This window comes from Cucurbita moschata, unplaced genomic scaffold (assembly GCF_002738365.1).
Source record: "Cucurbita moschata cultivar Rifu unplaced genomic scaffold, Cmos_1.0 Cmo_Scf00015, whole genome shotgun sequence".
Classification (NCBI taxonomy): domain Eukaryota; kingdom Viridiplantae; phylum Streptophyta; class Magnoliopsida; order Cucurbitales; family Cucurbitaceae; genus Cucurbita; species Cucurbita moschata.
Genome location: NW_019268531.1, coordinates 3,457,749 through 3,482,563, shown reverse-complemented (window position 1 = coordinate 3,482,563; position 24,815 = coordinate 3,457,749). Strand labels below are relative to the sequence as shown.

The following is a 24,815-nucleotide window of genomic DNA, read 5'->3' as shown; positions in this document are numbered from 1 at the left end:
TTTTTAAAAAAAAAAAAAAAAAAAAAAAAAAAAAAAGGAAGAGCTCCCGCTGGGTTACAAAATTCGTCTGCAAAACTAACATTTTGTGGGATCACTATTATTATTATTTTATTATTTTACTATTATTATTCAAGTAATGGAATGGCCATTCTTCTGCTGCTGCCACGAAGCTGCTGCAAGATATTGTGGCCCATGTACTTCATCTTCCTTTGATCGTTTACTTGGAAATGATCTGAACAAATTGTAAAATAATATGGTAAGAATATATATATATAGGAACCACCCCAAATTACAAGAGGGTTTGTAGTGGAATCTTATAATCCGACCCAGCATCCTCAATGGCACACTGTCCGGTGTTTCGCTCTAATACCATTTGTAACAGCCCAAATCCACCGCTAGCAGATATTGTCCTCTTTGAACTTTTCCTTCCGGACTTGCTAGGGAGAAGTTTCTACACCCTAATAGAGAATGCTTCGTTACCATCCTCACCCGATATGAGATCTCTCATATAATCCTTTTATAATATTGGGTTCAGTTTTTCAAAATCGTGCTCCTTTACAAACACATTTACCATAGCAATCTAAAAGCAAATGGCTACGAGAATAGAAGTCGCCTAAAATACTAATGGGTGTAACAAAAGAAGGCAGAAGGGAAATGTTAATAATATGTTACAAATGAAATAAAGACGAGGTTTGCTGCGTTACCTTGGGGAACTCAGCCGCTTCTGAACATGCTGCTGCTGCTGCTGATTTGCCGAATCAGAATTGGCACTCCCAGGTTCATCACAAGCCTGAAACCGTTTGTCAGTAATCACACAAAATTAAAGAGCCATTTTGCGGAGCAGAAGAACTGAAATGACCCATTAAGTTAAAAAGAAAAAAACTTGTATTCTCATCAATTTTTATTCAGAATGGTCCTCAAGCTAACAAAAGTGCAGCTACAAAATCAAATCAACTACATGGGAGGTACTTGGATAAGGGGTAGAAACTGGGGATTGACCACCGAGCTCATACCTTTTAATCATTTTCCAGAGGCTTGCATAAGAGGAAGCAGCATTGGGAAAACATGAAGCAGCTCAATTTGCCTTCATTGTTTCGGTGTCATCGTTCCATCTCGATGCAATGAGATGAAGTAGAGAGGGGGAGGAGGTTGGGGCAGTAACCCCCCATCTGGAAATTACTTTCCTACATACCCTTTATCCAAGCATCACCTATGTTTTTGAAGCAGAAAAATCAAATCATCTATCTGATGGATTATTACTAGTAATTCGCACCTCGGAGTTCTTCTCTTTATGCGAAACATCTTCTTCCTTTGGCAATTCGTTAACTGCAGGAGCAATGGTGTCCCATAAAAATCCATTTTCGGCTCCAATAGAAAGCTTATCGAGATCTGTATCCACGGGTCCCAAAAGTGGCTTCATATGTGCAGCATACTTATCTGTAATCAGTAAAGATACAGAATTATATATAACCATGGAGCAATATTGTTCATATCTTCCAAACCAGACATCTCAAGTGTTCACGTGGAGAAGGAATTTAGATGATAGGAGTTTTACCTGCCAAATTGTGAAGCGCATTCTCAGCAGCTTGTTGTTGAGCATCTTTCCTTGTCTTACCCAATCCAACACCAATCTTCTCGCCAGTAAACAAAACCTGAACCAAACATTCAGAAAAATGAAATCTACCACATTCTGACATGATTAGAATGGTCAACAACACTTGTTTAACTATGTTTAAACAACCGCTTATTTCGATCCTATTCCACAAGCTCTAGGGAGGAAAAAAAAAAATCTATTTTTTTCTTCTGATACAGAAAATATGTATTGTTTTTCTTTAACACAAAAGGCTGCAAAAACCAGTTTCGTTCATGTACAGTTGAAAATTCTCTAAAGACCGTATATTTCACTGACCTCAACTGAAAATTGCAAATCCTTGCTGGTACTGACAACAGTTTTGAACTCAACCTGTACAATGAGGCAAAGTAAGAATTGAGAAACATGAGGTGAGAAGCAAAACCGTATAAAAAACCGGCACCCTGTACCTTTGAGCTGCATCTACGACCAATATCTTGTAGCACTCCAATGTACAAAGAAGGGGGCGGAGGTATGGTAACTTTCCCTGCTTCAGTTTGATATTCTTTGTTATTGCTAGTTGCTCGATTTTGAGATATAGCAACTCCTGCCAAAACTTCAGTTAGGTAAGACCACGAAAATAAATAAATCAGAGGGAGAAAATTGCCACATTCTTCACCATAGGCACGTAAAATGTGAACTGGTAGTAGAAAAACCTTGTGAATTGTTGCTAGACCGTGGTTTATCAGCTTTTGAAGCATCAGATTCTTGAACGAGTCCTGAAGATCGACTATTTTGAGGTCCTTTACTGGAGTCATCATCCACTAATGAACTTCCTTGAACCTGTAATCCGCATGGTGGTAATTGTCCGGGCATTCTGGAGAGAATTGGGGGATCACCGAAGTTCTGTGTCCTGAGATCTATACCAGGTTTCATTGCAAGGAGTCCTCTCTTCATGTCATGATCAGCAGAGAGATCTCGTCTGATAGGGGCCCCAAGCAAACCAGGCTCTAAAAACAATATGAAGGAACAAATGAATTATATTACCCTCTGGAAAGACCCAAGTCATGTTAAACCACCACAGAATTAATTATACAAATAAATTAAAAAAGTAAATTATGGGAAAGTAACAGAATGACAAAATGGAAGTTGGTTTCTCATTTTAAAAGAAAAGGTAGGCAAAGTAAGAATATAGAAGACCATACTTAGAGAAGGCAGTAAGGTTCTTAAAGATTTTGGTCCAATGACATTCGTATTAAGAGGCGGCGGAAACTGAGGAGTATCTGCTCGAACATCCGTTTGGCTTGTAGTAGGGTTATTGGCCATGTCTATTACATGCTTATCATCCTGAATGTTAAGAGTTATATAAAAAGATCTTCATTACTCATTACACCAATAAAATGGAACGTTTGGTCGAACAGCATGTATGGAAAACTCACCGGTTGATTGAGTCTCCTTTCCACTTCGACACCATTCATTCCTTCACAAATTGGAGCATTCACACTCTCATTGGATACAAAGCCAGCTTCCTATCAATAATAAATCAGTGAAACAGTTAATAAAAATCCACCAATCCTTTAGTGGTAAGGGAGGACATTCTTCATCTCAAATACCTCTGACATCAAGTAGCTGCTCACATCAGGAGCAGGAGGTAGATCAGCCACTTCATCTTCATAAGAAATTTCGAGAATCCGTCGCAACAAACTCTCATCAAATTCTCTGTATAAAGATAATTAGATCTGATTAGCCTTCGAAAAACGATAAAGACAAGTGTTTGGGTACAGGTAGGTTGGTCCAGCTATTTACACTTACTTGAAGTAACAACCCCTGACATCGCATGCAACATTCCTTGCCACACAAAGAACAGGGACCACACTTGCTGCCTATTCAAAAGAAATATCACATCATTAAGCACTATCTTAATTTCTTTTTTCAAAAATATTAAAAATGGGACGGCATTTTCATACCTCTGCTTGAGGAGCATAGTAAGGCGTAAATGCTGGAACTACATGAACACGCGGTTGGTCTTTGTCTTCCCAAACCTTTGAACGGTCATCAATAACCATGGCCATCTTTGGATGACATGAACCGGATTGGAAGACATTCAGCAAAGATTTCCTAGAACCTGCCAAAGCCCCCCAATTTAAGTTGATGGTTTCAAGTTCTCAAGAAAGAAATGTAAGCAAAACTGCATACTTTTCAATTTACCTGCTATTAAAAGAATGATCTTACAATGCCTGAAAAATATTTTAAATTCAAAGACCTAAACAATTGCAAATTTCTGCTTAACAAGATGGGTTTGGATGTTTGCATCAGCAATCCGTTAACATAAGTGAATCTAAAACCCTAATCCTGCTGGTATGTGCCAAGGCACCAATCTATAGAATCAGTAACTTCCAGTTCGGAAAAAGGATTATTACCTGATTTAACACAAACAACACGATCAAGAAGCTGTTTTGTTGCAATGAGGTGAGCTTCTGGATCAAGAAGCCTCCACATTTCTAATGCATAATCTCTTTCAGCCATCGTACATACATAAACTTCAAATCGCTTACGACCCCTAGCAATCAAATAGCTTCTTAATTCTTCCCATGCAGGGCGTAACCTCACAAGAACACTGGTATCACGAATCTGCAATGAAAATATGACTTTAAAATGATAGAAGATCCCCTAGGTCATTACAATAGGCCAACAGGCTCATCCCAGTCATTATCTCTGTGAATCCATATCAAAAACAGGTTTGTGAGTCACCACAACATCATACGCTTCATTGAAAAAGAAAGATTATGTCTTCATGTTCTTCATATTATTTAAGTTGGGTTGCGATGGTTAAGGTTGGAACATATAAACGTTTTTCTATTCCAAAAGAGAAAATAAGTTGATAAATAAAGACAAACCAGGCTATGGACTCGTATAGTTCTTCTAACCCTTTGGAGATTTGAGTTGGAAGTGTATTCTATTCAGCTTGCTTCCAAGATAACTATTCATTATTTTAGACTCAAAATTTCTCGGTTCTATTCTTCTCTCATTAAATTGGTAAATCGAGATGCAAAGCCCAAAATGAATCCAGGACTAATAATTAGGTCTATAAAAAGGGAGGAAAAGGAAAACAATAACAACAATAGATAAAAATTATTGATGCAACACCAGTAAATAAATAGCATCAGAATTAGAGACAACCTCTGGGTTGATGCGAGTAAGGACAATATTCTTGTCCTGCAATCTAATTATAGGACGAACTACTTTCTCGCAGTTGCCGTTTAGTGGAGGAACCTCCTCCAGCTGCACCTTGAAAATCCTTCCATTATCATTTACTGTATCGTGCTCAATATACTGTTTCAACAGCGACCGATCATCCATGTACCGCTTGAGTTCAGCAGACATTCCAGATATACGCAATGGATCTGTCTCTCGCCCAATCCAAAGTCGAAGAGCTTCAATTCTATCCTCAAAAGATTTCATAGTGTTTGCCACAATAAGTGTCTCGTCTAGATCAAAAACAATTGAAAGACACCTGAGATTTAGCATTCCTAGACAGGATAGATATAGGCCGCAGGGCACTGCAAAACACCAAAAGCACGGAAAGTTCTTTTGCTTGCTCGGCATTGCAACCAGGTGAATTTCCTCGTCCCCAATCAACACAATTGCCGTCTGTAAGTTTGGATAAGAACATCAAGATCCAAATCACAGACTAACTTCACAATATAGTCTCACTTGAATACGTTTTGTACACTCCAAAGTCCGAGTGAATTTTTTATCATTAAAAGAATTAACACAGCTGAACATCAGCATCCATATCACACATGCACAAAAACACGTACATTGTCTCTCATAAACAAAACAAAACATTCCAAAAGAAAAGAGAAGAATTAAGAAAATGACTAAGACCTTCAATTCATGGAAGCAGGAGTAGTGAAGTTGGATCAAGTGCGGCTGCTCAACAGGCAAGGAAGATTGTAGCTTAGACCTGAGAGAAAATGAAGAAATTGTCTGAAGAACTGAAAGGGGAGGGCATCTCTCACTGGGCGGCGATATGCGGTGGATTCTAATCTCGCTATTCGGAAACTGAAAATTCTGGTCTGTCGCCGGAATAGCGTCGAGTTCCCCAAGACGCACGTCGCCGTGAAAGACCACCGATTTGAACCCTAAGCGGCTCATTAGGAACAAATTATGGAAAACGTGAAAAGAAATCACAAAGAGAAGAGAGAAAGAGGAAGAGAAAACAGGGGCAAAGTGTGAGAAATTATTCGACAGAGCAGTTGAATGAATATGGCGTCTCTCTATCTCTCTCTCTATCCTGTTTCTCCTCTTCCTATTACTCTTCTCGTCAGTCTCTCTCTCTCTCTCTCTCTCTCAGCCCCACCACCACTCTCTCCTCCGCTCTCTCTCTCTCTCTCTCTATTCTCCCAATTTCCTCTCTTTTATGGCCTCAGGCCTTTGGTTTCAAACAAATGAAATAAGAGTAATGGGTTCGTATTTATAGGCGCCATGGTCCAGCTCCTATTTATAGCCTGTTAGCAAAGGTATGAAATTACGGGAATGACTACCCTTGCCTCCCTTCTCCAACCCGGCCCGTAATTATTCTATTTTACTTAATAAATTAAAATCTTAAATTAATAAAAATACATTTAGAAATATCTTTAAAATATATTAAATACATTTACGGTTCGTCAAAAATATCTTTAAATTTTCAAAAATATTTAAAAATATCTATAGATTTTCAAAAGTTGCATTAATAATACTCTTAAGTTTTTTAAAAATACATAAAAAAATATAAAAAAAAACACGTTTTAACACTTTAAAATTTTTAAAAATACCTTTACAGTTAGCACGAAGTTTGACATGAAATTTCAAAAGTAACATTAATAAGTTTGGAGATAATCTATAAAGTGTTGATGAATGGTTCTTAGTAAAAAATTTTAAACAAAATACAAAGTTTATAGGTATTTTTTTTACTAATTTAGTCTAAAATATTTTTCTCCTTAAATTACAATAAAGAGAAAAAAAGTCTCGTGTTATTCCTTCTAGGAAATTATTTTTTTAAAACTATAATATTAACTTTAATCTTTTATAGATGTTTCAAAACTATCACTCAAATGAAAATTTATTGTACTTTTTAAGAATAGTTTTAAAATTTTTACGAGAGTCAAATTTTCAACTTCTAAGATACTTTTTAACACAAACGACAAAGTTTGAGAGTACTTATTTAATTTTCGCATTTTTTTTTCAATATATAGCTAATATGGGGGAGAGACGTGAACTTATTGTCATAACGAATACGTGGATGTCTTAATTGATAGTTATGTTCGTGTTCATCTCTAAACTAGATTAGAACCCAAATCCTTTTGGTGTCTACACCATTCATTTATTAAAATATATATATATATGTTTTTAAAATTTATTATACAACACACAAAATTAACCATCAATTTTGTCCTTAAAAAAAATAATAATTATTGAGGTAAAATTACCATTTTGATTTTTTTTATTTCTCTTATTTTAACTTTTTATTTTATATATATATATATATATTTTTTTTAATTTTTTTTTTTTTTGTAGTTTGGCAATATGTTTAAGCATTCTTGCAAATTAGTATTTATAGGTTTAAAATATTAAATTCTATTTGTTTTGACTTGATCAATGTTCTTAAATAGTTTTTTTTGGTAGTTACCATATTTTGAATTTTTATTTTTTAATTTAAAGATATTAGTGACATTTTTAAATTAAAATATATTTTTATTTTTATTTTTAAATTTAAAGATATTATTGAAATTAAAAAATAATAATAATAATAAAAATAAAAAAGAGAAATTAACGCCCTCGAGTGCTTTTCCATTTCTTACACTGATGAACGGAAACGGTCAGGAAGTTGCAGGGAAACACTCACGCGGAATGATTGATCGACAGTTGACCGTCGCCGGAGGGAGAAACAGAATACGCAAACGCCATGTCAACCTTCGCCGGAACGCCTCCTCCTCCGTTCGATGACGGCTCCAGCGGATTCGAACGTCGCCTTTTGTCTCAATGATTCGAATCCTTTTGTACCTTCGAAGACGAGTCTGCCGTCGCCGACTCGTCGCCGATCTTCGTCAACCAGCCGTTAACCAGGGAGACGACCTGCTGCCGACTTCGCCTTCGAATTTCTCGGCCGATGGGGGAATCTCTAGTTTCTCACCGGAGCAGAACGGGAAGAGCTTTGATGGAGATTTTGGCGAATCGGACGGCCCGATCCTTTAATCCCGATGGCGGTGGAGCCGGAGGAAGAATTTCCTTTGAGAGAGGTAAGATTGTTAACACGAGTTTTTGAGATCTGAAATGAATGTTGTGGTGACTTAGAATGGTGTGCCAGTCTTATTGTAAGCACTTATAAGAAATGTTTTATTCCTCTCTTCAACCGAGTGAGATCTCACGATTTACTCACCGTGGGGGTCAGTATATTCGCTAGCACACCACCCAGTGTCTAATTCTAATACCATTTGTAACCGTCTTACCTCACCACTAGCAAATATTATTCATTCACCTTGGGGGCCAATATATTTGCTAGCACACCACCTAGTGTCTAGTTCTAATATCATTGGTCTAGTTCTAATATCATTGGTTTAGTTCTAATACCATTGGTCTAGTTCTAACACTATTTGTAACCGTCCTAGCTCACCACTAGCAAATATTATCCATTTTTGCTCGTTACGTATCACTGTCGGTCTCACAGTTTTAAACTACGTCTATTAGGGGAAGGTTTCCACGCCCTTACAAGAAATGTTTTATTCCCCTCCGTGAAGGCCGAATCTCACAATAATATTCCTCATTCACTCTTCACAAATCTTACCAGATTTGAACTTAATATGACAGCAATATCTAGCAAACCGAGACAAGTTCCATGCTGAAGCTGAGAAGAAGTATTGGAAGACAATTGCAGAACTAATCCCCAATGAGGTTCCAACCATTGAACAAAGGGGGTAAGCAAGACAAGGAGAAGATGCCTGCTACTGTTGTTCTTCAGGTTCTGAAGCCCAGGTAGCCAACCGATCTCTCGAGAACGCATCAAGTACAATACTACTGTTGTTCTTCAGGTTCTGAAGCCCAGGAAGCCAACCGATCTCTCGAGAACGCGTCAAGTACAATACTACTGTTGTTCTTCATAAAGCCAAGGAGAAGATGCCTGCTACAGTTGTTCTTCGTAAAGTTCGAGTTCGATTGATCATCATATTTTGTTGTTTTTCACAAGAGCTTTGATCTTAAGGCAATCCGTGAACAAATTATGATGAATTAGTTTTAGCCTTTGCACTTTTTCTTTCAAGTTTAGCCAAAAGAGCTTGATCCTAATTTGCAAGTCATATCTTAGAGTTACATGCCAAGAGAATTCAAGTAAGATTGATAATCCTATCTTCATAGAGATTCGAATCTTTGGCCAAGAAACTTGTTTTTTTGTTTCGAGAGCTTTGACCTTATCTATGTCTAACCTAATTCTTCGGGTTGAAATCGAATTACGAATTAGGGTTCATATATTCAAAGGGTTCCAACTCCTATTCACTGAGGTTTTCATATCACTCGTAATGTTTACATTGCTAGCTAGCCAGAAGAGGAGCTCCCTAGGACGATAACATCTCCTTGGCAAGGTCATTATCTTCGGTCTCACTGCCATCTAGACGAATGGAACTACTCCATACGCTTGGTGCAGACTTGCCATTGCTGCTAGTAGAAAGGGGAGAGTCTGCAATTCCGATTGTTCCAACTTTTGCAGACCTTGAATTGCCATTGTCCGTGGAGGAAGACTGAGTTTTTGTATTCACTGGCCGTACTTTACTCGAAATGCTTCGTGTTATATCCTGTATAAGAAAAGAGTTCACGTTGAATTACAGATTACAGGATTGAATGAGTCATTGTAATCAAGTACTGGTTGCCTATGATTAAGCTTAAGAACAATGGGATGGCTACTTTTGGATTGAAATTAAGCAGGAAGTATGGTTCATATTAGTAAAGATCATGTTTATCTAACGTAATATTGGATATATGAAGGAAATGGAAGAAAGAGGGGGATGCATACCATGTGCCTCAATGCCATATCTAGTGATTTGTTTGAAAGTGTTCTTCCGAAGCCAGAGACATCAGCAGAGGACTTGCTGGTAGGATCACCGCTGCTCGGGCGGTAGTCGTCTTGCTTTGGACGGGCAAGCTTTCTCATGTTGACTACCCTTTCAACCATCTTTGTCCCCATGACCACAGGGCTAACCTCATTATCATCAGAGGAACGTATTCTTTGCTTGAATGGAAATACTTTACCACTGTTTGAGCCAAGTTGCTTCGTAGGAGAGCTTGGTTTCTGCCTAGTTTTCCCATTAGACATAGTCCTGCCGGATAATGATTTAGCACTACTCACTGCTACTGGCCTTCCCTTGGTGGCTGAAGCTGGCCCAGCTTCATCAAGTGAAAAATTTGGCACCTCAGAGGGCTTTGAAGGTCTGGTTTTAATGGATGGAAAGGGCCCCCGAGAAGGTTTTGGATTACTAGAACTTCTAGCATTAAACTTCGACGTCGAAGACGATCGACCATTGGGATGTGATACACTAGACGAACATGTTGGCTTTGATGGACAGCGATTAGGCGTTGCTGATCTAGATGTTTGCTTTGTAGTTCCCATGGATCTTTCAGTTGGTGTTGATGACCGAGCAGTAGTTTTTGCAGGCGTTGAAGACCGCACCGGAGGCGCTGAAGCTTTAGCGTTCACTCGTGAAGTTGGCGTGGATGATCTTGAAGGCTTTGTACTTTTAGTTAATGTTGGCCGTGAAGTTGGTGTGGCAGATCTGGAGGCAGTAGCTGCAGAAGCCTTTGATGATGCTTTTTTATTGCTAGCACATGAAGAATTCAGTTGTCCAGATTGAAAATTAGGACGCTTGGAAGCTATATTACTCATCGAGTTAGACTCTTCCTGGATGTTCACTAGCTGCAACCAAAGAGTGTAAAGCCGTAAGGTAAGCAAATTGGGAAAATTGAGATTGAACAACTGCAAATTCTACAGTTTTGATTATCCAAAAGGTCTTTTGGAATCTGATTTCCCTACCATCCACATGCATTGATAAGTATTCATTTTGCAGCAATTCAGTTGGTTTGTCAAATTTCTTGACAGTTCTTACCTTAGGTTTCAGAGCAGTGGAACGAGAATTCAGCATATCACTCCTATTTGTTGCATTTTTCTGTGATTCCGTCTCCAATGATGGAAAGATTGAGGTTCCAGGTGGTGTGAGGAGCCTGAGAAACAGAAGAGAATGCAATGAATAGCTAATTTGATAACAACGAAACAATTAAAAGCATCATAATTCAAATATATACCATACCCACAACTGCATTCCATTATCCCATGAAAATCTTTCAAAATGTTCGAGGGAAGTACGAAGAACACTATATGTGAATGATAAAGGCAAAGGTAACAGAGCTCTGTTTTATTCTCCAAAGAACAGAAGAAATGGGAATGATAACGCTGACGAAGACGACGTATTAGAACCACATGTAGAAGAAGAAAACAAGAACAGGCGCATTATTTAGGTTCGAGTAGGACCAGAAAACTCAGTGAGGTTTTACTGTTTATATCCTAATGCTTTATGAATTCTTGAAATTATTTGAAAAGGCATCCATTGATGAAGAACATTCGACCCTACTGTACCAATCAATGCTACTCCTAAATTGGATATTATATGCTTCGTATTTAAATTTCATTTACAACAAATGGAAAAGGAAAGCTAATTCATCACTGAGACATGAAATCGGAGTGAATGTAATTTACTTACCAGTCATAATCAGATTTTTCATTTTCTGAATCCATAAAATCCTCCGTTTTGATCTTCCGCGGTGGAACAGGTGAAACAAAATTCTTGGAGATGGGAGAACATTCACCATCATTATTAGGTTCTGCAATATACGAATTACAAAACGCCAAATATTCTAAAAAGCCGATTGAAACCTAAACTTCGAAATTTCTAAAACGGCGGGAAGGAAAAATGTCTGACCGGAACTCGAAAACGAAACGGTTTCTGAATTAGGATCAAGATCCTCCGTATAGCTCCTGTGCAGCAGATTCTCACTATCCATTTCCTTCTCAACCGTTCGCATATCGAACAACATCGCGAGCTCTGCGTCCGTCTCGTCTGTAAACATTCCAGATATTCTACTAAGAACAAGCTAAGTACGATCCCGTCGGTTCTTTCTCCGAAACTCAGGTCCGAATCTGAGCATTGATCAAATACCTTACGTTTAGACGAACAAGCTAAAACCTCAGGTCAAAAACAAAATCACACAGTAACTTCGCTCCTCTCCTCTATATTGACAAAACCAACAGATCTGACTAAAACGCAACGAGTCGAATACAAGAGAGATAATTACAACCAGAGACTAATTACTTCACATGAATCATAGCAATCGAAGAACAGTGACTACCATTTCTCGACGCCGGCGATGCTCCGGTGGAGATTCGATCGGAAGATTATATATACAGTCGTTGAGCAATGAAGAGCGAGAAAATGGGAATGGAGAGCTGAAGAGTTTGCATAGGTTTTTGCAGTATCTCGCTAACTCAGCACTCCACGGCTTCGCCCCCCATGTGGCCGTTCAAGTAATTTAAAAATAATAATTATAAAAAAAAACTGATTTTGAATTATTTCACTAAATTTATTAATTTAATTTATATTTTATATGTTTAACTAAATTCATATAATTTATCCGTTGGAATAAATATTATATAATTATGGTTGAATTTATTGAGAATGATAATTAGTGTTGTTGAGTTGATTATTAGATTTGTATAAATTAAGAATGAATTTCAAAATTTGAAGTTATTAATAATATAATATAATAAAAAATAGGAAACGAAATGATTCTAAGATTTAAACGTGGGCCGTTGGATTTTTCGGGGGAAGCAAATTTGTTGATCGGACGGACGGTGGATGTTTTGTCCGAATATTTTTGAATTAATGGGCCCTAAAGTGGGCCTCGAGAATCGTGTGGTTTTCAAATTGGGTCTTTGCCTCCTTCATCCACCACGTGGACCCCACTCCTGAATTATGGAAGCTTTGAGTTTCAATGATTGGCTCTGCAATTCTTTTTATATTTTATATTTAATATATTTGGGAAAATGCTTCAAGTTTGAAGTTAAATAATCCTACTATAATTATTTTATTCTTAATTACAACTTACAATTATTCAGAAACAAATATATTAACTTAGCATAGGGAAGTTTTGAGTAAATTGAGAAGGGAAAGGGGTACTTTCAGAGCTGCACGGTCACAGAAAGAGTCGTTTTGGAACGTCAATCCGTTTTTATAGGTTAACCTATGCTCGAGAGATAGCTGTCCATATACTAATAAGGGATGTATGGATTCTCGAGAAGAGAGGAGCCGAAGTGGTCCCTCCTGGACCGCCCGAATCCCACGAGTGAATAGAAAGTTGGATCTACATTGGATCTCACCTGAATCGACCCATCTATCCTCCTGAGGAGAAGTTTGGTTTCAAACTCCGATTCAAATAGGAGAAGTACGCCATGCTAATGTGCCTTGGATGATCCACATCTCAGGGTCAGGCGCGATGAGCACATTGAACTATCCATGTGGCTGAGAGCCCTCACAGCCCAGGCACAACGACGCAATTATCAGGGGTGTGCTCTACCACTGAGCTAATAGCCCGTCGTGCGGGCCTCCCGCTGGGGCCCGCTATGCCAAAAGCGAGAGAAACCCCATCCCTCTCTTTCCTTTTTTTCGCCCTTATGTCGCTCCGAGTATTTTGCATTTGGATTTGTAATGGTATCCCGATCCCATTTTTGTATTTGAATTGTACATCTTGTAATAAGATTTAGTTTTGTATTTAATGTTGGTACTCTTTACTTTCATTTAGTTTAAATTTTAGTCCGAGTTTCGAAACCTCGAAAATCGGGTCATAACAGATTGGTATGGACCCTTATTATGGCCAAACTTCGCCTCAACATTTCAAATTTTTCGATATTTCTATAGAGGTCATAAATTTGGAACGACAAAATATTACTACAAAAATTGCAATAATAAATGAACGGAGACCAAAGTCTATAAAGTTGAATAAGAAAGGAGCATGCATTGTTCATTCCAGCATCCTAAAAATTATTATTCATTTAATTTAAATTTGAAAGTCAATGAATTGGAAAAGGAAGGTTGTTCTTGTGCTTCTAGCCAAAACTGCAGTGGCAGTGTACCAAAAAGCTTAAGAAAGAGCTAAATGGCAATAATAAGATGGAAACAAAGAAAAAGGGGATGGGAGAAGGAGAAAGAAGGTCTTATCTACTTCCGAACTCGACAGCAGATCAAGCATCGTCGCCATCGCTTCCTGCAAGCTGCGGATCATGGCTTGCTAAGTAGCTGTTTCCATCAGGACCCAACACCTTCAACCTGCAAAGTTTTTCCCAAAGACCAAAAAGAAGTCAAGAACTGTGTTCATGGCGATACAAAGGTGAAATCTTCACATAATTTACAGAAAGATTGATGGATCATAATGTTTTCTAAATTTGATATATGATGCGCAATCGATGCATTAACGTTTCAACATTGATTCAAAGATTTACAATATAAAAACTACAAAGTGTATCAGCTCAAGCTCACGGTTAGCATATATTGTCCTCTTTGGCCTTTCCCTTTTGAGCTTCCGCTCAAGGTTTTAAAATGTGTCCATTAGAAAGAGGTTTCCACATCCTTACAAGGAATGTTTCGTTCCCCCTCTCCAACCAAGGTGGAATTTTACAATCCATCCCCCTTGGGGACCCAATGTCCTTGCTGGCTCTGATACCATTTGTAATAGCCCAAACTCACCGCTAGCAGATATTGTCTTGTTTGAGCTCCCCCTTTCAGACTTCCCCTCAAAGTTCCTCAAAGTTTTGAAACTAGGAAGAGGTTTCCACATCCTTATAACGAATGTTTTGTTCCCATCACCAATCAATGTGGGATCTCACTGATATAGTTCAATTGATTTAAAGCATATATCCCTCAAAGAGATTAGAGGTTTGAACTCCCGAACTCGAACTAAAAAACGCTACCAAGTATAGTGGCCTCACATTTCAAGGATATATTTCCCTTCCTTGTACTTTTGGGATTTGTCATGTGCAATCTCCTGGAATCGATAGAGGTATCAGTAAAAGGTTTGAAAACCAAAAGGTAAAAAAAGAAAGCAAGAAAGAAACAGAAGATCTTACATATTTCCAACCAAGAATTGAGCCACAACCAACACAAAATATGTCAACAACAGTGTGCAATCCTGTGATCAACATCCGCTTTTCTAGTTCTCCAACTGTGACATTGACACTGCGATGCATTATAGAAATCAAAATGTTGGTGGAAGGTTTAATGAGTATGACAATATCCTGTATGCAACAATTTAAGGGCACCTATGAACTATCCAATCTAATTCCTATGTGAGTATCATCCACAAGAATCCAGAAACAAAATATAATGGGTGAAGCACAGACAGAGATACCAGCATCATTTTTTTGTTCTACAGATCGTGCTTTTACGATCGACAATGAATTAATACTGTTAATTAGCTCATAGCATGTCGGGAGTTTACAATAAACTACTAAGAAAGACCAGAATCCCATTCCAACAGGAAAGGCTTAAATGAGAACTGGACAACGGAACAACAGAAGCATGAATCATAGAAAACGAAGTACGCATCCGAAGAAGTAGGCAAATAATTCGATGAACAAAAGCAGCGGTATATTCTCGTTCCAGCTTAAGCACCTGATCTACCATAAACATTAAACATTTTGTTCTGCACTTGGAAATAAGACTATTATATAAACGTCCAGGATTCCAGTGAATCAAGATACCAAATGTTATACTTCTTTTAAAATGAAAATCCTAGTTTTCATAGAGAAAAAAATTGAACACCAAAGAGTAAGCTCACATGTTATTAAACAAGTACGCCTTCCCATGCCTGCAATGAAAAGTCTGTAACAAAAGCAAAGCAGAATTCTGTTAGTATATCCATGTATCTTTCTGATACTATAATATGCATAAGTGTAAAAAAAAGATTAGGGATGCAAATATGTGAGATCCCACGTCGATTAGTGAGGAGAACGAGTGCCAGCGAGTACACTGGTCTCAAGGGAGGTGGATTGTGAGATCCCAAATCGGTTGGAGAGGGGAACAGATCATTATTTATAAGTGTGTGAAAACCTCTCCATAGTAAACACGTTTTAAAAACCTCGAGGGGAAGCCCGAAAGGGAAAGCCCAAAGAGGACAATATCTGCTAGTACTTTGCTTGGGCCGCTACAAAATATAAAAGTAAAAGTTCTCGGGATCGAATTTTGTTGTTATATTATGAAGTAGTTATGAGATTGAAAAAGCATAGCATCTATCATGAATGCAGTGTGGGATTCACTGATATAGGTAGGTCCTTTAGCATCTCAAAATAAGGAGCAATCTAGTGCTCGACATAAAGATACCAATGCTGAAATCAGCAAACCATTTTATACAATAAAAACAAGTTCTAAAAGCACATCAGCAGCCACATAAAGATTCTGATGAATGTGAATTAGAAAAAGCCACAAACGACCAAACATATTCAATAGAAAAAAGACTAAAATTCTTATCACTCACATAACGAAAATTACTTGGAATCTACAAGAAATTATATGGGTGGATGGAGTCATCTTCAGGAAAAGGGAGTATTGTAAAGGGCAGTCGTACGAATACTGGAATGAGAATGCAATTAGAATCCCTATTTGTTAGAAATCTCAACTCTCCACAATAGTATGATATTGTCCACTCTGAACATAAACTTTCATGGCTTTGCTTTTAGTTTCTCCGAAAGCCTCATACCAATAGAGATGTATTCCTTACTTATAAACTGATGTATTCCTTACTTATAAACTCATGATCAACCCCTTGATTAGCTCATGTGGGACCCCCTCCAAACAATCCTCAACACTATTAGCACTATTCATGCATCTAATACTTCTGATAAGTATGATAAAATCGATCACCATATGCGCAACAAATCCTATCGTTAAATGTACAAGGCAAATCTGTGATGTTCTAAATCACTCGATGAATGCAGAACTAATTGAACAAAGAAACAGAACAATCCAGGCAGCAAATTAAGCACTACAAGCAAAAGACTAAGACAGGATTAAGGATTAAACGAAGAACAATTTTCTCATAGTTCCTAGTTTATAAATGTAAGCTAAAAAGGTATACGGAGCATTCAAAAGCGAGGAATCAAAATTCTCAAAACGGATACGTGGTCCAAAGCATTGAATCAATCTTTTAGAGCATTAAAGACTCTTTTTCCTATAGATACCGATTTCCTCTTACCAAAATAAACACTCGAAACAAACCGTTACTCACTGTAAGATGAACATGACTCTCCACAATGGTATGATATTGTCCACTTTGAGCATAAGCTCTCATGGCTTTGTGCTTTGGGCTTCCCCAAAAGGCCTCACTAGAGAGTATACTTTGATTATAAACCCATGATCATTTCCCAAATTAGGAGATGTGAGACTTTCATCATCCAACACCTCCCCTCGAACAAAGTACGTCTCCCCTTAATCGAAGCTCGACTCCTTTTTCCTTTGGAGTCCTTTGTTCGACATTTTTAAGGATTTACCAATCTATTGGCACGACTAAGTTTAGGGCATGGCTCTGATGCCATGTTAGATGAACATGACTCTCCACAATGGTATGATATTGTTCACTTTGAGCATAAGCTCTCATGGCTTTGCTTTGGCCTTCCCCAAAAGGCCTCACTCCAATGGAGAGAGTATTCTTTGATTATAAATCCATGATCATTTCCTAAATTAGGAGATGTGGGACTTTCATCATCAACACTCATTGGTTAGTCTCAATCAAACACAACTCAATAACAATATCAACACAATACAAAAAAATATCAGCAAAAAGATCAAATGTGCTACTCAAATGTGCATGTGGAATAGAGTAATTGAATTAGATACCCTTGAAATTATGTCTTCCTGAAGGGCGAGATGAGTTTTACAGTGTTTGCAACTATAGAAATTTCCTTCCAGAGTAGTCAAAAGTAGCCTTCCCATCTCCTCTCCTTGCAGCAATATCTCTACCAATCAGCTTCTGTTCGAAGAGAAACAAGTATACAAGAATCGGAAAAACAAAGAAAAATTACTAGAAATCGATCTACTGAAGAAGAACAACAATAACAAGACAAAGATCGGCATGATCAACCTTACAAAGCAAATTCAGGGAAGGCTGAAACAGAGGAAAAAGAGGAAGTGGAATCAGAATCCGATGATCGTCGCTGGCGGTCACAAATGGATTCAACGAGTAATCGAGAAAAAAATAATTCGATCAATACCAGTTTCTATGAAGTCGAAAACGACGCACGAACTTGAAATTCAATTAGCTATTTATATGATATCTTTTGTGAATTAATCCTCCAAAACAATGCGTATTTTTCGTGATCAGATTTCCGTCGACGAGAATTTATATTCATAATTTATTATTATTATTCAAATTAATAAATCTCTAAATTTTTATATCCAAAAATATTTTAGAAATTAAAAAATTGCTCTAAATAGTTTCATAGTTCATTAAATTTTTTATTATAATTAATTTTTTAATTTACTATATTGGAGTGAAGATTCGAACCTCTAATTTTTTGATTTAGTATATATGTCTATCGATAAATTCCTTAAGATTTACATTATATAAACTAAATTTTAATATTTAATAGAACCAATAATTATATACTATAGTTTTCAACCATTAAAAAATCATAATTAAATATAATTAACTACAGAATCGTAGGTCAGGTACGATATTAACTACTATATTTGTATGATCACAGTTTATTTATATATTACTCATTTACTTAGACGTCACATCCACATGGTAATTTACCGTGATTAAACTTTAATTTTGGATGGAAATCGTTATTTCTTTATTTTCAAAATTACCCTTGTATTTAAATTTAAAAAAAAAAAATATATTTTCAAAATGCAAAATTAAATTAGTAATATTTTTGTTTTGTATGGTAGACGACATTATTAATTAATATATAATTTCACATACGAACCTCAAAGCAAAGTAGTTACATCTCACGATCACATTACTACTCAAATCGAGTTTGTAAGACAACAATCGACGCATAAACTCGAATCGAATCTCGAAGCAACAACGTACTTACTTACAACTCAAGATCACATAGCTCGGTCAAGTTTTGAAGACAACAATGAACACATAAACTCGAAGAGTTCAAGAGGAGAAGTTGTCAATGATGGTGGTGTGGAGTGGGTCGCTGAGGTGGGTGGCCCAGTTGTTGAGGGGGCCTTTGCCAGTGACAGCAGCCTGAACCGCGAAGCCTAGGAAGGCAACCATGGCTAGGCGAGCGTGCTTGATCTCCGCCAATTGTAGGACCGCTTTCTTCTCGGGATCCTCGGCTAAGCCCAAGGGGTCGAAGAACTTGCCTCCCGGGTACAGCCTCTTCTCCGGGTCCAGCTCGGCGTTCCTTTGAAACTCGATGTATCCGATCACCAGAACCTCGATCCAGATCAGTGTGGTCAGGGAGAAGGGCAGCGGCTGCCCAAGGTACGATGAACCTTCCACTAATTCTACCTGCAATTTTTATATAAAATTTTAAATAATTTTTATTACAATTTCAAATTTTTAATACATTTATAGATTTAGAAAACTATGGAATATAAAATTAAATCAGCAATTTTTAATCTCTAAATTTCACCACAATTTAGAACTTAAATTTTAAAATTTATACACATTTAGTGATTTATAAATCAATTTTTACAATAAAAATTAAATTATTACGGGAAAATACTTTTTAATGCGTTTTTTAATTTAGGAAACTATGGGACATAAAATTAAATTAGTACCTAAATGTGAGTTAATTATAATTTTTAGTCTCTAAATTTCACGATAAATTATTATTATATTTTTAAATTTGTAACAATTTAATCCTGTCGAGATAAATTTGGCCAATTAAATTATTACAAAATTGAAAATATAAAATTAAATTAGAATAAATGGTTAATTCGAATAATATATACAATAAAAAATATTTTTTTTTCTTTAAATCAAGTGAATGGCCAACTAAATATAAAGGAATAGAGACTAATTTCTCTTAATTTTTTTTTTTAAATAATTCACTGTTATAAAAAAAAAGGATAAATAAAAGCTTTTAAAAAAATTAAACCAGTCATATATTTATTCTATATAAAATAAAAATTAATCAAAATTGAAAGGACTAAATTAATATTATATTACTAATTGAAAGAAAAAATGGGAAAAAAAAAAGAAAAAAGAAAAAATGAAACTCACCTTTCCGGCGTCTTGCCAAGTGATACCAGTGAGGCCTTCAACGGCGAGAGCGCCGAGTGTGGCCAACATCGCCCATCTTCCATGGATCAGCTCGCACTCACGGAATCTCTGCAATCCAAAAACCTCCGAGTACGGCTGAAACGGCGTCGATTTCACGTCGGCGCTCTCAAATCTCGTCCCGATTATATCTCCCGCCACATTCTTCGCCAAGTTCTGGTCCAACGAGTCCAAATCGTACTGCAAATACTCTGCTGGTTTCCCCAGCCCGAACGGATCGAATCCGTAGTCGCCGACCAAGCTTCCGTCCAGCCATTCCGGCGCCTTGGCTCCCGGAAACCACAGCGGACGGTCGGATATCGTCTTCGATGACGGCGATTTCTTTGCTGGAGCTTTTTTCTTACCGAATCCGAATCGGGCTTGGACTCGGGCGGAACTCGGCCGCACGTCGACGAGGCGTGTTCCGATGAAGGAGGAGGTTGCGGCGGCGGTGGCGGTGGCCATTGCGACGATGAGTTGAGAGGGGAATTGAAGAGTGTGAGATGGGATTTGGGATTCTGGTTGGGTTGTTATGTGGCTGAGAGAGGGGGCTTGTGATCGGCAAGAGCCACATAATCTGTTGCGTGGTTTTGTATCCGTTGGATTATTGGATGAACGCATCTGACGGCTTGTGTGCGTCCTGGCCTTATCTCTGCCTTATCCTGTCGTACTGGAACGGTGGGGTCAATGCGTCGTCGTTTCACTTGATTTTGTGTCAGAGATTTGTGGTTGAGGTTTCTCATGGGGGAAAATCTTTGATATTTAATTTAATAAAAATAATAAAATCCATTTTTAATTTTCATCTTTACCAAATTACACCACAAATTCAATATTATTTTTTTAACTAAAAAATCAATTTGATTCACTTATAAAAATTTTAAATTTAAATTGATACATTTTAATTAGTTTGAGGTTTTAAAATATACCATCTAAAAATTTCTTTTTTCTTAAAAATGTTTTAATTTCTAAAAATAAAAATAAGTCTAATTAAAAAAAAACTTGTAATAAAAATAAGTTTATAAGCTTAATTTAAAAAAATTTAAAACAAAAAAAATCCAATATTAAAAAATATAGCCTTAAAATTTTTGAAGGTTAAAAAATAATTTGTGTCTTAAAGCTCTAATTTATTTTTTTAACAATTTATATCATACAAAATGTTCTTCAAACTTAATAGGATTTCTTTTATAGGTTGAGGATGGAATGTTGTGCGGATGTCAAGCATAATTGAGTGTTCACGTGCATTTGGGATACTTCACCACTATGATGTGTACGAACGCGTACAGTATGATATGTGATTTATGACATCATGTTTACCATGATGTAGTGACGTTTATTTCTCTCTATCATGTTCGGCATTGAGCCCGTAAGTGAGTGCTCGACTCACGAGCCAGACCTAGGGGTGCGCGAGCCTATCTAGTGGACTCATGCTCGCACACGTAGTTCACCTATAGAGAAGTACTACACATCCAATTTTACCTAAAATAAAAAGCTGCTGAAGGCCATGATATGCTATGTTAAAAGGATAGATCTTGTCATGTTGCATGTGTTTGCATTTCCTAGCTCCAAGAGTAAGATTATTAATTGAGTCATGTGCTACTCTTACATTTTAGGTAAAGGTAAGATACCCTTGTATGAATGACGGTGGCATCACGATAAAGGTCATGGAATCTTGTGTTAGAATAGTTGCATTTTGTAGCTTCGGGTTAGATTAGGACATTGCTTTATTTTTCTTAATTTACAAAATTTTAATTATAAATAAATAGTAATAATTAATTATACATTTTATTTACAAAAAAAAAATAGAAACTTAAGACAAACACAAACACAAGCCTCCAGAATTCGAGCCATGCGGCGGTGATAGAAGCTAGGATAGAGAGAAGCAGGGCGGTGGCGATACCGAATGCGGCGGCGTACTTTCCTCTACGTCCACTAAAAAAAATCGCTCCAGAAACCATGTAGCTGCCAAACAAGCGGTGGACAAAGCGACGTCGCCGCCGCCGCCGCCGCCGTACATTATCACCGTCAGCCAAGCTGGGACCAGTCGCAGAATGATTTTGGTTTACGATCAACCTCCAATTGTTTAGATTTTTGTCGGATATTACCTGCTTTAGGTGATTACGTGTCAACCTCACGAAGGAAGAGGTTTTCACATACTCATACATCTCCAACATAGGTGGATCTCACAATAAACATTCTTTTTAAAAGGTATGAAAATCTTTTTCTACGGAACGCATTTTAAAATCGTGACACTAATGATCATACGTAACGTGTCAAAGCAGATAATAGCACAACTGCTCTCTCTAATTTGAGTCTATTGTATTCATCGTGAAAAAGTTCAATAAAACATCCATTTTGCTACCGTAATAACATGTTTGGAAGATTAGATACTACCATTTAATTTAAATTACACTTAATGATATCAATATTCTCTTACAACACAAACACGTTTCTCCATTTTTAGTCACATGCATTCCAATAAAAATTTTAAAAGGTAGTTCTTATGATTGAGTTATCAAAAGAAATGTGCATATTGTCAAGTGTATGTAATAACTTTCTTTTTCTTTAAGTATTTCTTAATCATTCTATTTTCGGCATCGTTCTCATTTAAATGTAGTCTCGATTCGTTCGTGTATTCCTCATTTACTCGAGTGTCACAATTAAACAATTATTAAACGTGAATAATATATTTACAAATTTAAATCACTAGTAAAATAATAATTATAAAAAAAAAAAAAAAAGTAAAATTGGGCATTTAAAAAGATTAAATGTTGAAGATGTTTATTTAAAAAAAATTTAAAAAATTAAAAAATTCAGAGATTTTATTGGTGAGGTAAATCATGACATTAATAATACTTATTATAATGCAAAGATACGTTGGGTTTTGTGCGCGCATGCAGGCTTGCAGTGGGCCTGCCTTTTCCTTCTTCTATTCCCTCTATGTTAGATTAAAATGTATTTCAATTTATTTAAATATTTTATTATTTTTTATTTTCATTTGTTTTTTTAGTTTTTAAAATTTAAATTATTACAAATTTGATATCAGTCACTTAATTCTTTAAATATAAAAAATTATTTTTAACAAAAAAAAAAAGATTAATTAAAAGATTTAATTACTATTTTAATCCATAATTTTATCCTTATTCTTCTGTAAAATTGATTAAGATAAGAATAAAAAATGAAAAAAAAGGTTAAAAATAAATATTTTAAAATTATAGAGAGATAAAAGAAAGTGGACCAAAAATAAATTTAAATATATTTAATATTAAGGGATTAAAAAAAAATGGCGAGGGTGTCCATTTTCATGGGTGAGATGGGACCCACCTATAATTTGTATAGAATATTGTCACGTCATCAGCCGCAAACTCATGCGAGCTTAAATGAAGACACGTGGCATGCGAATAGATTTTATTCAATAGCACTAATTTCCATGTCAGCATCGCTATTCCTCTCACGCTCTGTCCCTACCACTGTCACCTTATCTTCTGTTTGGACCTACATTTCCCATAATACCCTTTCTGCCCTTGTAGGTCAAGTAAATCCCTACCCTTTCTGCCCTTGTAGGGTAGCGACTTCCTATCTCTCCCTATTTCATTTATTTCTACGATGGTTAGGATCCGATTTTCCAATATAAATTTGCGGGAATTAAATATATATTATATTACATTAGATTATAGTAAGCGAAAAAATAAAAAAATAATGGACTGTACAACGGTTTGTGTTCATGTTTCATTTATCTCTCTGACCAATGTGGGACTTTACAATCCACTCCATTGGGGCCAACGTCTTCACTGATACATTCTCCCATGTCTGACTTTGATATCATTTATAACAGCTAAAACCCACCGCTAGCAGATATTGTCATTTTTAGACTTTTCTTTTCAAGTTTTCTCTCCATGTTTAAAATGTAGATGATACGGAGAGGTTTTCACACCTTTATACTAATATCAGTGGTACAAAAATTTAAGTATTTTAAAAAATAAAGTATAAAATTTATAGATATTTTCTGCTCTTTATTATTATTATTATTTATTTTTGTTACAAAATTGTCAACTTCTCCCTACCTGACAGTTACATGTTGTAAGTCGTCGTTGTTGACTTTTTGCTTACATCACATATAACACCAATTTAAATCTTTCAAATTTTACTTTCAAAACTCTCTTTTGAAATCTCTCCGCCCCTATTTTCTAAAACTTTCTTCTTGAATCGGGGCCAGAAGCTCGAGCATACGTCGCTTGGCTATAGGCAACGTAAGAACGAATTGACTTAATTCACTTATTGTTAGAAAGTGAGTGTCATACAATCGCAAGTTTGTTACCATCAAGAGTGCATTGATTTATGTTTTCGTAGAGTGCAGAAGCAATAGAGGAGGCATAGGCATTAAAGAAGGCATGAGGGGCATTATGGGAAATGAAAATAAATTAAAAGAAGTACTTGAGAGGAGAAACCAATGCAATCATTAATTATTTTAGGCCCAGATGTCCATCTTACATGTGAATATATATTATAATATATATATATATATATATAAAATAGACTATATAAATTGATTTTTTAAATTTCTTTTTAAATCTATTTAAAGCATAATTTTATTGGTAAATAAATAAATTATTTAATCTCATTTCGTGCACCTATTTCTTAAATTAGATATTATTTAATGTAATTACTTTTACTATTATTACCGCAACACCATAATTAATGGGTATTGTAATGGTCCAACCATTTTATTTTATATAATATATATAAAATCACTATTTTATTTATTGGAAAGAGTTAAAGTTATAGAAAATTACATATTTAATTTCTGAATTTTAAAATTCTCCATAAATTGAACTTGAAGGACAAAATTGTAATTTTACTTTTCTTTTCGTATCCTTTTTTATTTATGAAATCGCAAAGC

General features: G+C 36.2%; 4 protein-coding genes and 1 long non-coding RNA gene across 9 annotated transcripts; 1 reads left to right on the top strand and 4 right to left on the bottom strand.

The window, feature by feature from the left end:
* Positions 1–21: 21 nt before the first annotated feature.
* Positions 22–5,963, bottom strand: LOC111453290 (RNA polymerase II C-terminal domain phosphatase-like 2). Of its 4 annotated transcripts, none has more exons than XM_023094337.1 (15): positions 5,459–5,963; positions 4,751–5,221; positions 3,991–4,201; positions 3,538–3,695; positions 3,383–3,453; positions 3,184–3,289; positions 3,010–3,099; positions 2,776–2,917; positions 2,287–2,580; positions 2,041–2,186; positions 1,910–1,963; positions 1,556–1,652; positions 1,274–1,437; positions 705–790; positions 22–232 (listed from the first exon to the last, which is right to left on the bottom strand). In XM_023094337.1, the coding sequence occupies exons 1-15, from the start codon at positions 5,726–5,728 to the stop codon at positions 130–132; spliced, it is 2,463 nt and encodes an 820-aa protein (XP_022950105.1). In that variant the 5' UTR covers positions 5,729–5,963; the 3' UTR covers positions 22–129. The 4 variants fall into 4 exon arrangements, 3 of the variants coding, with proteins under 3 accessions (XP_022950105.1, XP_022950107.1, XP_022950108.1); XM_023094339.1 differs by having other exon boundaries at positions 2,041–2,180; XM_023094340.1 differs by having other exon boundaries at positions 2,041–2,177; positions 5,459–5,962.
* A 1,431-nt stretch (positions 5,964–7,394) lies between these two features.
* On the top strand, positions 7,395–8,726 carry LOC111453846. Its single transcript, XR_002712312.1, has 3 exons — positions 7,395–7,851; positions 8,420–8,570; positions 8,641–8,726. It is a non-coding gene; the product is annotated as an uncharacterized LOC111453846 (long non-coding RNA).
* A 92-nt stretch (positions 8,727–8,818) lies between these two features.
* LOC111453844 (cell wall protein DAN4-like) lies at positions 8,819–12,159 on the bottom strand. The gene is made up of 7 exons (XM_023095108.1): positions 11,999–12,159; positions 11,572–11,789; positions 11,353–11,473; positions 10,702–10,816; positions 9,615–10,511; positions 9,075–9,396; positions 8,819–9,036 (listed from the first exon to the last, which is right to left on the bottom strand). Exons 2-6 carry the CDS (start codon positions 11,717–11,719, stop codon positions 9,160–9,162), a joined length of 1,518 nt encoding a protein of 505 aa, XP_022950876.1. The 5' UTR covers positions 11,720–11,789; positions 11,999–12,159; the 3' UTR covers positions 8,819–9,036; positions 9,075–9,159.
* A 1,518-nt stretch (positions 12,160–13,677) lies between these two features.
* On the bottom strand, positions 13,678–17,952 carry LOC111453845 (protein yippee-like). 2 transcript variants are annotated; one of them, XM_023095111.1, is made up of 6 exons: positions 17,782–17,952; positions 17,533–17,665; positions 15,479–15,522; positions 14,769–14,877; positions 14,631–14,686; positions 13,678–13,971 (listed from the first exon to the last, which is right to left on the bottom strand). In XM_023095111.1, exons 2-6 carry the CDS (start codon positions 17,626–17,628, stop codon positions 13,887–13,889), a joined length of 390 nt encoding a protein of 129 aa, XP_022950879.1. In that variant the 5' UTR covers positions 17,629–17,665; positions 17,782–17,952; the 3' UTR covers positions 13,678–13,886. The 2 variants fall into 2 exon arrangements, with proteins under 2 accessions (XP_022950879.1, XP_022950878.1); XM_023095110.1 differs by having other exon boundaries at positions 17,777–17,948.
* A 645-nt stretch (positions 17,953–18,597) lies between these two features.
* LOC111453669 (chlorophyll a-b binding protein CP29.1, chloroplastic-like) lies at positions 18,598–20,464 on the bottom strand. The gene is made up of 2 exons (XM_023094858.1): positions 19,883–20,464; positions 18,598–19,165 (listed from the first exon to the last, which is right to left on the bottom strand). The coding sequence occupies exons 1-2, from the start codon at positions 20,381–20,383 to the stop codon at positions 18,806–18,808; spliced, it is 861 nt and encodes a 286-aa protein (XP_022950626.1). The 5' UTR covers positions 20,384–20,464; the 3' UTR covers positions 18,598–18,805.
* Positions 20,465–24,815: the final 4,351 nt, after the last annotated feature.